Source organism: Eleutherodactylus coqui, chromosome 2, assembly GCF_035609145.1.
Source record: "Eleutherodactylus coqui strain aEleCoq1 chromosome 2, aEleCoq1.hap1, whole genome shotgun sequence".
Classification (NCBI taxonomy): Eukaryota; Metazoa; Chordata; class Amphibia; order Anura; family Eleutherodactylidae; genus Eleutherodactylus; species Eleutherodactylus coqui.
In genome coordinates, this window is record NC_089838.1 from 236,987,568 (window position 1) to 237,000,553 (window position 12,986).

Below are 12,986 nucleotides of genomic sequence, written 5' to 3' on the forward strand. Positions count from 1 at the left end.
TCTGCATGTCCTAATGCAAGACAAAGTTTGTTCTATTGAAGTCATCGGCAAATACATTAACACTGTAGATGAAATATCTACAATTTTGACATAATTCACCGGAACGTAAAACCAAAAAGAAATGCTGAATTCTTTAGAGAATAAAGACAACTATGCACATTTAACAGCTGTAGTCCATTTCACCCAACTCCACCATAAATATGGTTTGGACGCATGTTCATGCTCACTTTAATGATTAAAGGGGAAGAAGTAGCGACCAGACACTTCTGGCAGCGGCTTACAGTATTTCTAGTGGGAACAACAATGCTGCAAGCCCAGTTTTGTATTTAGCATCTTGCTGGTCAGACCGCACCACAGACACCCTACTTGAACAACCACTTGCAGACAACCATAAATACTTAATGAGCCTGATATAATGGACGGTGAGTGTTTAGTAGAATGTAAGAGACCTACTTGCGAATGATTACTAGACGTTTCCATTTTTTCTTGCGAACGGTCTCGGGCCAGTTTTGCAGCTTCTTTAACTTCCTGAAATTTGTCTGCAAACTGTAACAAAAAAAATACAGTTAATAAGCAATCCTGAATAATTCACATTATGGGGAAGGTGTTTTGGGGGGGAACTTGTCGCTTCCACATAAAAAGTGATGCAGGAGTGCTAGATGCATGCTTTGTGTAATTTTTTGCATATGACATACCGTAATCCTAAGCACGGTACAGTACTGTAATCCTAAGCACGGTACAGTACTGTCTCTTCCCTCCAAGTCAACAGTGCACTGACCATTATAGTGCAATCAGCACATCCAGGTCATCCATACACTCCTGTCTGTCCCAAATCAGGACTCTCATACAACTTGACGACTGACAGATTCAACAACATTTTTTATTTACAATCTGAAGTTTGTATTGGCATAACTTTGGGATACATGCAAATTCTGATAATATTTTATTAAATCTTTTAAGAAGGCGAAGTGAACTATAAACAGCAATTCTGGCATTGGTTTGTTTTACTTTTTTCGCATTCTATTTTATTTCTTTTTTACAGCATTTACCGTGCAGTATGAATAGCGCTGTATTTTAATAGTTTTTGAATTGTTATGGACACAGATACCAATTATGCTTTTTTTATATATAATTTTTTAATGAAATTGAGAAAAGTGCCTTTTTTAACCTTAATTAATTAATTTTTTTAAAATACTCAAACTTTTTTTTTTGTTTTGTTTAGGAGCCCCCCTGTGAGAATTTGAACATGTGATCACTTGCTCGCTCATAGAATACATTGCAATACTTCTCTATTTCAGTGTCCTGTGCCTGTCAGCATTATCCTATTAAAGGGGTTGTGCCAAGATTGACTTTTATAAAAGTCTGATCATGGGGGTCTCACCACAGAGACGCCTCTTATTCCAAAAATGGGGGTCCCATGTCCCCTCTTCTTACCATTGTGGACTACCTGCACCCACTCGCAGTGATGTAAAGATTAATTAGAGCAGTGGCCGCACATAAAATAAAATATTAGGGGGAGAAAAAAGAATGTTTCAGTATCCTGTTTTAATCACCTTATGATGCTCATAGTACAGGTCCCAAGGAGTCCATAGATGTACTTTATATACATACTCTGCTCTCTGTTCCCATGCTTTCACCCACGGAAGTTAAAGTGCAGACAGTGCAGTCGGCTCATCACTACAGGCGTAACAATGTAAGTGCAGGTGGTGCACAGCCTGCAGAGGGGAGTCTGATGCACTGTCAATGTGCCAACTTCCACAGGTGACAGCACGGGAATGGGGAATTGTTCAGATGCAAGTAAGGCATAGAGAGATAGAGCTTTAGTCTTCCAATTAAATGTAACTTGAAGCACCCCTAGTTTCCACTTACATTGCATAGTATGACTCCTTAGTCTGCTGCTGCATTGGGAGAACCAGACAGTCTTTTAGCCTGTTGCTCCTTTGAATGCCAAAACATGGTGGCTGTTACAAGGGAATGTCTGGTTCAGACAACTCTTATCCATATCATTCCTACTATCATACCCTAATCTAAACCTACCCTTTACTACTGAAAGTGAAGAGCCATTACCAAAGCTGCTCTTGGTCTGGGGAACCTACAGTACTTTAACCTCCCCTGCAGCAACAAGAGCATCTAATGGTTACTTCCCTGGTTATAAGTTATCATCTAACTATCAGGGGACATTTAAGTTTCAGTTCTAATCTGAATATCCCTTGCAGTCTTCTAACAGGCTTCTCTTGAACTTACAACTTCGTAATTCTGACAATTGGCACTTGCAGCTTGAGACTACAATATTTTACTTTAAAGGGAATCTATTAGCTGTCCAAACTGCAGATGATATATTATAGAGCAGGAGGAGCTGAGCAGATTGGTATATACTGTAGTTTTATGGAGAAAGATTCAGTAGAACTTGTATTGTATTAATTTATATCTCTGCTCATTCTGAGCTGAGCAGTCCAATGGGCGGAGCTATCAGTGATTGACAGCTCCCCCTGTACAGTCATACACACACAGCTGTCAATCACTGATAGGACCGCCCATTGGACTATCCAGGTACTGTCCAGAATCATCATTTCTCCGCCTGAAATTTTGCATGGAAGTAACGCTGGCATGTAATTGCAAAGTTAAGGCCACTAAGTAGCCTGTGGTTGAAGTGCCTGGTTTATTAAATGTTTCCTGCTAATTGTCCTTATGTACAGCACTGATGGGAGTCAATCAACGAGTGTCAGATTTGGCTGTTTCTGTTTAACAACCAGTAGGCAATACACCCACAAAACATTTCTTTTTCGAACAGCACCTGTGCATTTCCCCATTAATTTACTGAAAGAGCTCCAAGAAATTATTCTCATTTGAAAAAAAAAAAAAAAACAGATCTAATTACAGGATTTCAACAGTTTTAATTAAATTAACAATTTTGTATTCATCAGACACGTCCAATGTTAATCAACTAGGGTATCAGGACTGCAAATCCCATTATCCTTTCAAGATTACTTAAATGGTTATTCTCATTTCAGCAAGTAAATATTATTTGTGTAATAAAAAGTTATACCGTCACTGAATATATTCTCCATATCAGATCTTCGCGATTTTGTAAGAACTCTGCTTGCCATCATTTAAAAGAACGTTTTATTGCTAACTTCCCGTGAACAAAATCTGTCTTGGTCATGTGATGCAGACACTTATGAACGACATGTCTGTCCATCACATAAAAGCAGCAGAATTATATCTATGGGGAGTAATCAATGAAAGTTCTCATTGACTGCAGACAAAGATTTTGAAAACTATGAGGAAATGATACAGAAAGCATATTGAAAGTTATTTTTAATACTAAAAAAATATAAATGGCTGAAACTGGAATGTTCCTTTAAATGAACAGTGAAAAAACTGCATGAGCAACATCTCCAACCAAAATTATTGTTTTGAAGTAGAAATGTTTTAAAAGGGGGTTTCTGGGACATAAAAAAAGTAAAGAGAGCTTAAAACAAACTAAAATTGAATACTCATCTATCCTGGCTGTAGCTCTGATACCAGCAGCATAGAACTAAGAAGCAGCGGCGGGCGGTCACATGCACATGACCACTCCGCCACTCATGGGATTCGGCGGTGATTATGATTCGCAATCAAAATCCACACATACGGTGTGGATTTTGACTCAGATATTTATGTGGAAATGTTGCAGAATTTGCTGAGGAATTTTCAACAGAGGAAATTCCGTCACATGTGAACATACCCTTAAGATTTTCTGGCTTTAACCCTTTCCAAACCAATTTATATCCTGGTTTTCCTAGGGGGCTTACTCTTTTTCTGCTGTTATACAACTGCGCTATATGCTGGCTAAAGCCATTACTGCATGAGGTGACACGTTGGATAGGCTCCGACAGCAGAGAGGCTGGCAATATACAGTAAGAGAACCCCGACGGACGTCTTCCAACATCGGAGCTGTACAGCCTCAAGTCATAATGTCTTCAGAGGTCAGACAGTAGATTGGAAAGGGTTAAATGTAACATTATAAAGACTTCACCAGCTGGTTTTTATTTAGAAAAAAATGGTTTACAGCATCTCTGCTATGCTTAAAGGGATGTAGAAAACAGGTAAAGAGAAAAAAAGCATATTTGCAATTCCTCCTTTTATCTCCTTTCCTTTTGTTGTGTCGTCTCATATTACAATTTAAACTTGGAATACATAAAAAAATATTTCTTTATGTATTTCTAATAGTTCAGTCATGCCCGCACTCCTCCTTTTCCTCCTCACTGTCTGGCTGCAACACAACTCGCTGGAGCAGCAGCTGCCCTGCCTGCACTAGGACAAAAAGAATGTTAAGCCCCGCCTCATTTGCCAAAGCCCACCCATTCAGGCTTTCTCAAACTAAAAATGCAACAGATGAATAGGACATTAACTTTGTGTGTTCTCTGCAGGCGTCCTACAACACTGCTTCAGGTACATGCAGAAAATACAGCAGACTGACAAGATGTAAACAAGATTATCTCCTCTTTGTTTGTACCACTTATTTCTAAGTTTAGTGTTCTTTAATGGGAATCTATTGTCAGGTATAGTCCTCAACTGCTTAAAAAATGTTATATTAAAAATGATTTGAAGGGAATATATAATCAGAATATGACCTGGTTAAAAATCAGGTTTTTAATGCATATTTCAGAATATTTTGTGATTTTTACATTTTCTATTTCATTATTTACATTAAAAGAAGAAATCCTGCATTTTTTTTCTGTCATCACTAAGCACAATGATACTACGCCATATATGGCTTCAACATACCTGCAGCACCGCATAGACCTAATAAATTGGTAGAATGCCCAAAGTGTGGCGCACACGCTACCAACTTTGAACATGGTATATGGTCGTGCACATATGTAAACGCCTTCTGGACTACCATAGCACAACATATCTTGAATAAATGGAAGATAAAAATATCGGTAGACATACAATCCATGCTATTCCACACTGCACCACAACAGACAATGGACACGCCAGACCAACAGACAATGGACACGCCAGACCAACAGACAATGGACACGCCAGACCAACAGACAATGGACACGCCAGACCAACAGACAATGGACACGCCAGACCAACAGACAATGGACACGCCAGACCAACAGACAATGGACACGCCAGACCAACAGACAATGGACACGCCAGACCAACAGACATTGGACACGCCAGACCAACAGACATTGGACACGCCAGACCAACAGACATTGGACACGCCAGACCAACAGACATTGGACACGCCAGACCAACAGACATTGGACACGCCAGACCAACAGACATTGGACACGCCAGACCAACAGACATTGGACACGCCAGACCAACAGACAATGGACACGCCAGACCAACAGACAATGGACACGCCAGACCAACAGACAATGGACACGCCAGACCAACAGACAATGGACACGCCAGACCAACAGACAATGGACACGCCAGACCAACAGACATTACCACCTTTCCTACATATTTTTCTCTTGGCAGCCAAACGGGCATTACTTAAACACTGGTTAGAACAAACAATGCCAGATGTAATGGAGGTAGAAGCACAGCTCATACATGTAATGACACTAGAAAGAATAGAAGTGGAGCGCAACAAGGAGAAAGGGGCAAAACACCATTTTAAAAAATGGAAACATTTTCTGGTATCGCATTTCTCAGATTCTGAGATTTCGGCTATAGTTGCTCCTTTCAAATATACCAAATGGTATCTAATAGAAGAATTGAAAGGAACATTAGGGAGACTAGCGGGACGAGAGAGAAGCTAATCTTCCCAAAGAGAACGGACACATCTGCAAGAAAATCGCAAGGATCTGACAAACCACGAGACGACAGAGGCAAATTGATATGATAGATTAGCATTGTTAGTTTGTTTTAATTTAATACAAACAGCTGATTTAGTATCTATATGTTACATATGGTATATACTATGTAAAACAACAAGCGTGATGTCAATGTCTTTGTACTATTTTTATTGAAAAATATGCAAAAATCAACAAATAAAGAGAAGTTTGAAAAAAAAACAAAAAGAAACTAAGCACAATGATAGTTTGATACTTCCTGTTCTTTAGAGAGAACGTCTCAGCAGTTATCAAGCGCTGCGGAATAAATTGGCACCATACAAATAAAGATTATTATTAGTAGTTATCACTACAGGTAGGATTACAATGAAAGTAAACACATACAGATGGAGCAGCGTTTACCTTGAGATGTAGCATGTTAGGATAGCTTTCTGTGCCACAGTTTGTCAAGCCTTTAAATGCTTTACAATGGGTTTGGTATTAAGATAAGAGACCAATAGTTTTTTTTAATGGTAGAAGATAACTTGTTGCAGAATGTTATCACATAGAAGTTAAACTTAGTTACATCAGTATATAAGGATAACACATGACCCACCATTCACAATTGGTGATGGTCACTGCCCCCCTCCACCCTGCAGAATGACCTTGGCATGTGTCATCGAAAATGCCCACTACACTGTTTTATAGAAATCAGTAGGCCAATTTCCAACTGAAGTTTCCCATGTCCATGTATATTCTGTTACTGCTGTTTATAGTTCCGAGCAGCAGCTCAGGCAGGATGTACAACCCCATTATCTATCAAAAAATAGACACATAATTCTCGTTCTTCTGAGTGGCAGTAGTCCCAGGTCAGCCCCTACCAATCAGATACTCATCTCCTATCCTGTGGTATAGTTGAAAATTGGTATAACCCTTTTAAAGGGAACCTGCCACTTATTTAAGCACCATAAACTAAGTTCTGGTGCTTATAGGATAGGTCCCACTGAGTCAGGGGCTAGAGGGAAAAATATTTATACTTACTGGGCTCCTTATTCCTGAGCTGCACCCCAGGAAGTCAGTGTTAGGATTTGAACTGGGAACCTCCAACTTCTTGATGAGCTATCCAGCTTTGGAACACTTTTCTTGCATATGTCTTAACCTTGTTCTCTGATCCCAGTTAACTAGCCCCTGCCTCCAGTTCCTGACCTTCATTGCATCTCCTATAAAAGCCTGGCTTTACCACTCCCTCAATGCATGATTATTGTGTTCCACCACTTTGATCAAGCTCCTGTTCCTCCTACTCCTCCACTGCATATCGATGCCTCCTGCTGCTGACTTTTGGCTTCCATTGACTATGCTTCCATTTCATCCATTTGTACCGCATATCATGACTTCCCGATAATGACTCCCGGCTATTCTGACTACTCTCCAGCGACCGGCTTGGCTATTACACAGCGGCTCCAATCCAGCATTTGGTAAGATGCAACAGTCAGTATATATAGTCAGACATGACTGTTTTCTTTCAGTCCATACGCACACACTCCCATGGTGAACATTGGAGTGCACACACATATACTAAATGAAAAGAACTATACTGACAGACGAGTGCCAATTTCCTAGGGTGACCGTGGGGAACGGGGAGCCCAGTAAGTATAAAATTACACCCCTAGACTCAGTGGGATCTATCCTATAAGCACCATAATTTATAGTGTTTCTAGGAGGAGACAGGTTAAAAAAAGCGACCCTCAAGTCCTGAATAAATCAAGATGGCCATACCACTTCTCTGACTACCTGATGCACCTTATGACAGAGCAGCAAGTAGAATCTTAGACTACTAATACACTACCAACGCATAGTGTGCATCAGGTAGTCAGAAGTGGTACGGCCATCTTGGTTTGTCTAGCACAGGAGAGTCACTTCAAATCCCTGCAAATCGGTGATGGAATAAACAGTCCACTGCACCAAATATTGGAAGCTAGTTACCCTATGAATCTATATCTGATCTTGTTATGTTCTCCACAATCAGAAGCATCACCCCCACACCAGATTTTCTTTAAATCCCTTCATGTCATTAGTAATACAGTTGGCTGCCATTTGACCATCAGCACCTACAGTAAACTAGACCCCTGAACTACTGGGACTGAGACAGTTCACATCATTGTGTAAGTACTTAAATATAAAAAAAATTCAGGGTTGCCAAAGACCCTCCACCATAAGATAAATTAGGGAAAGCTGACTGGAGGCTTTGATAGTCAATCTCCAATCTGAGCAAGGTCAAACGTTCCAATGAAAGACTCCTAAGTGAAAGGGTGTGAGCAATTCTGCATGTTGAAAGAATATACAGTGCATGCGAATGCATTACTATTTTTCATACCGCATGAATACTAGAAATCCGTTCAACATGCATACTGGTTCTCCCAAGAAAAACTGCCTTCACAGTGTGAAGCTGACAGACCTCCCATAAGCTGGAACTGGAGTACTACAGAAGTCATACAGACTCATTGTGTGATGTCAGCCCCGGCTGCAGCATGGACGTGCTCAAGAAAAACAATTAAGTTATTTTTAGGGATTCGGAGCAATAGGTTTGGTAGTCTTACACCATCATTAGTGATTCATTGGTTGCTACGGCAATAAAGCAGACAGCTTAACCCTTGTCCTGCTCAATATTTGCTGCAATTAGAAACAACTTGTAATCACTTCATCTGACACTATGTTGGAATTTAGCGAGTCTCTCACAATTTGTGGCACTATCAGTTTGCAGCTAGAATTTACATTCTTTCTCCGGCAACATATCGCTACAATGTATTGTACAACAGAGGATTATTCTTCCACTGCACAGTACACGAGTATGTATTGTTTCTCAAGAAGAAAATAAAACTGAAGAAGAATGGAGGTGAAGTGTGATCCAGGGGGTACTTAGCTGCACCGCTAATAACCCTCTAAGCCTAAAAAGGGGAAGTTATCTTCATGCTGCCTATAACATTCAAACCTGAAAACGAGCACAAGAACAACATTTATGTATTCTTCAACAGCTCTGCAAAGACTTTAGGAATAATGCTTCCCAGAAGCTGTAATAATGAGGAACGATACGTGAAATGTGGGTCAGACGCATAGTATTTTCTCAGGCAACCAAACACACAACATTAAGTATTGTCACTAAAGGCAAGTAATGAGGGAAACGAGAAAAAAAAATAATCAGGGAACGGGAAATCAATTTAATGGAAAAGACAATATATTGTGCCATTATCTAATACAAAACTTTCAACTGTGTAGGAACCAGTAGCACTGTACATGGTCTTCTGCGATGGTGGGTCTCCCAATCCTTTTGCAGCATTCAAAGTCTCTAACATCTTCTTGTAAAGAGGATCTACTCCAGTGAGGCAAACCCTTAACACGACTGATACAAGAGGTTGATCCTTTCAATAACTCTATATTTTAAAAAAAAGGCCAAAAAGGACCAATTTTTTACCACTGACTTTGCCATCAGTGGAATGAGAAGCCTGAGTCACAAGGAAACAGATTTCATTAATGAACTTAAGTTATCCTGCCATGACAGTTCCTCTGAACAAGCCACTTCCTTGGCTTCTGTAAAGTGAGGACTATATGACCTCAACAGCTCTAATAGGATTGTGTGGAAGAAAAAGGAATGACTAGTACAAGACAATTTAAGGTACCTTTATATGGGACAATTATCACCCAAATAATTACTAGAAATGGCAAATTCGGACAATAGGGGCCGTGAGTCAACTAACAGGATTTCGGGGTGAGAAATCACTCACTTGCCGGAGCCGCTTGGTCTTTAACTGAGCTAAAAACCAAGTGACTAACGTCCCATGTAAAAAGGCAATCATTTATCTATGAACAACTGCCTGTTTGCAGTTAAAGGAGGTGGACGGCTAGGCAAGATCTCAGTCTTCTCGGTCTTCTTTCTCTAAATGACTAATCACTCGTGTGGAAGCCACGAGCAATAGTCTATGGGATGGCTGTCGGGTGCTTATGCACCTGACATTCATCCTGTGTAAAGGGACCTTTACTAAATGCTCTAATTCTTAATTTAAAAAATACATATGACATAGAATAAGGGGGGCTAGCTGTTTGAAGCTTTCATGAATAAATATTGACAGAACCCTAGCATTTAATAGTCCATTACCCAGCAACAAAAAGATGCATTCTAACAAGCTGCACTGAAATCTGGCATTGAAGGAAGTGTTCCCCCTTTAATGCATGTACAACCGCTACTCTATTCAATCTACTCCTCAATGTGGGCGGGGACTGTAACCCCAAAGTGATGAGAAACTGACACCGGGCCTCCATTTTCAGGATCAGTGGGGGTTGCAGCAATCAAACCGATCAAACGTAGGATAGGCGATAAGGTTGATTTGGTCACAAATAGCAAACCTTTTAGGACTCTGGCTTAACACAATTCAAGTGGATGTTGTACTAGAAGCAGTCTAAGGATCTAAGAGGTGTTAGCAAGGTCCAAATTGTGATGGCTAGATGAGAGAGTCAGAGAATTCCCAAAATGGTAGCTCTTGAGGGATTTTCCGATATGCAGTAGTAATTACCTACAAAAAGTGTTCTAAGGAAGGACAACTAGTTTATCAGTGACAAGGTCTGGGGTGACCAAGGCTAGTTGAGCTTGTCCAATTCTACAGAAGAACAACAGTAGCTTTTAAAAGGTTAATGCTGGCTAGGATAGAAAAGTGTCAGAACACACGGAGCATCACAGCTTACTACAAATGGGTTGTGTAGTCAGACAGATCAAAGTGCCCATACCGACCCCTGTCCACCGCTGAAAGCGCTTGCAATGGGCACATGAGCATTAGAACTGGTCCATAGAGCAATGGCAGAAGGAAGCCTAGTCTGATGAATGATAATTTCTTTTAAATCATATGGATAGCTTGGGTTTAAACCTGAGGTAGGCCTGGGAAAGACTCTCCCATGATGCAATATGGAAAGAAGGCAAGCCAGTAAAGGGAATATGATGAGGGCAATATTCTGCTGCGAAACATTGGGTCCTGGCCTTCATGTGGATGGAACTTTGATATGTGAAAGCCAGGTACTACCTAAACATTGTTGCAGACCAAGTACACCCCTTCAGTGCATGAGTATTCCCTAATGCCGGTGACGTTTTTTCAGAAGGATAATAAACCATTATTCAGGAAGGAAGTTTTATAGGTTTACTTTTTGGCCTCCAAATTCCTCAAATCTCAATCTTGTCGAGCATCTATGGGCTGTGCTGGACTGCTGCTAAAGTCTTAGTACCAATGTCAGGTATTTGGGGGATGTACACAATTTTAGGCACACAGTTTTAATACCCTGGCTGATCAGAGTGTGTAACTATATTTTCATCTTTCTATTGCATAATCATATATATATATATATATATATATATATATATATATATCTATCACAATTACCCTATAACACACACCTTATGTATAATGCTGTATAATATATAATACTGTAATACATATTGTAATGTTACATTATAATATAATATTCTACACACACGTTTTTTTTGCCGAGACTTTTCCTCACTCCTAAAGTCTTTATGGAGGTAAGCTGGCCTATAACCGTTTACTGTCTGAACATGTAAATATTAAAGGACTATATATTAAATGTAGTAAATCTCCAAGACGGCTTTCTATTACTCCCATCTTTAGCATTTCTAGAGATGGATTTAGTTTTTAATTGGGGCAAAAAAACAGAAGCAGATAAGAAAAAGCTGAATGGAGAACGGGAAATCAAGAAAAAGACAAATCACAATCCTCTAGAAAGTGTCTGGGTAGAGCAGACAACATTTTCTAATGAATGTAGGAGGACATGTATGTGAGATGTTCTGACAAGTAGGAGGTTGCTATGGGAATTACTTGCAGTGTTATTTCCAAGCTGCCTTCCTCACAATGTAACTCAGACTATTTTAGGTGCAAGGTTTTTATTTATTTTTTTTAACAAGGGCCGCTTTAAAGTTACTCATGTTGTGGTTTACACGGAAATAAACAGAATATAAAAATAATGATCATAATTATATATTTTAGAACCAGATTAACGAGACATAGGAGGATTTGTGTGCTTTTAATCATTTCACATAGGCACAGCATGTGCGTATCTATATAAAATGAACAAGTACTTCTGTCAAACATGTTTATCATATTGAACTTCAAAGTTTTTTGTTTTTTCTTTTTTAGCTCAGACGTTGTGGCAAGTATAAAATGTATCCTCTGTAAGCACTCGGCAATCTTTGGCAGCCCTATAGAGATGAATGGGAGAGAAGGAGAGTGCATGCTTTGCCACTGCTCCATTCATATGCGGGACAGAACCCCCCCCACTCATGAGAGGTGAGAATCCCTGCGGGCAGACCCCGCTGATCAGACACTTATGCCCTATCCTGTGAGTTTGGTATAAGTTTTAAACGTGACACGACCCATTTAATATACATACAGTCACATGATGCCTAAGTACTGTGGCACCCACAGAGGTTTGCCAGACCTTACTGTATCAAACAGGAAAAAAATCTTTGTGGCGTGCTCTACCAAATTGTATGTTATATACTGCTTCCAGGGAAAATAAATATGTCTGTAATATAGTGTTGTATAGAGGTACCATGTGGCAGCACATTGAATGCTCATGGCTCCATAGTGTACCTACATTAAAGTGTACTTGAGTTTTTCAGCAAGTGTTCTAAAATATAACAGGTTCTCCTTATCCTCTCATTTGCTGCTGTTTGCATCTTGTTTCAGGTCTGTAAGTTCTGGTTTCCAGGTTGTCTTTCCCCTTTTCTGTTGCCTGGCTGTTTGCAATCCTCTTTCATGCAGGGGGTGCATAGCAAACCTAGCGTTCTGTCAGTAGTTCACTGTACTGCACTTCCTTGCCCTTCCTTCCCACACTGCTTTGGGAAGTCTGTAGTTCAATCAGCATGGGGCTGTATCTGAATGTCCAACCCTTCTGCTTTCCCAGGGCGATGAAGCCATTCTGGCAAAATGGTGAATAAACTCAATATAATGCATGTACACAAACAACCAGGAGAGGCAGAGACTATGGAGATCTTTATCAGAGTGTCTGCAGATCTGTACGCCTGTAGCCTCTGAGTGCATGAGAGCACCCCTGTGAAGATAGCTCCTCCCCCCATTGCTAATGAAACATTCCTGCGTCCTTTTTAAAAAGAAGCTCTGTACCAAATGACATACAGTGGATTGCAGA

At 40.1% G+C, this 12,986-nt stretch overlaps 1 protein-coding gene across 1 annotated transcript in view; it reads right to left on the minus strand.

The window, feature by feature from the left end:
• The window catches only part of HOMER2 (homer scaffold protein 2), a 167,871-nt gene that overhangs the window by 56,690 nt on the left and 98,195 nt on the right, over window positions 1-12,986 (minus strand). Inside the window, exon 4 of the mRNA XM_066592666.1 lies at window positions 454-546. Within this exon, the coding sequence (XP_066448763.1) occupies window positions 454-546 (93 nt within the window). The remainder of the gene's footprint in view (window positions 1-453; window positions 547-12,986) is intronic.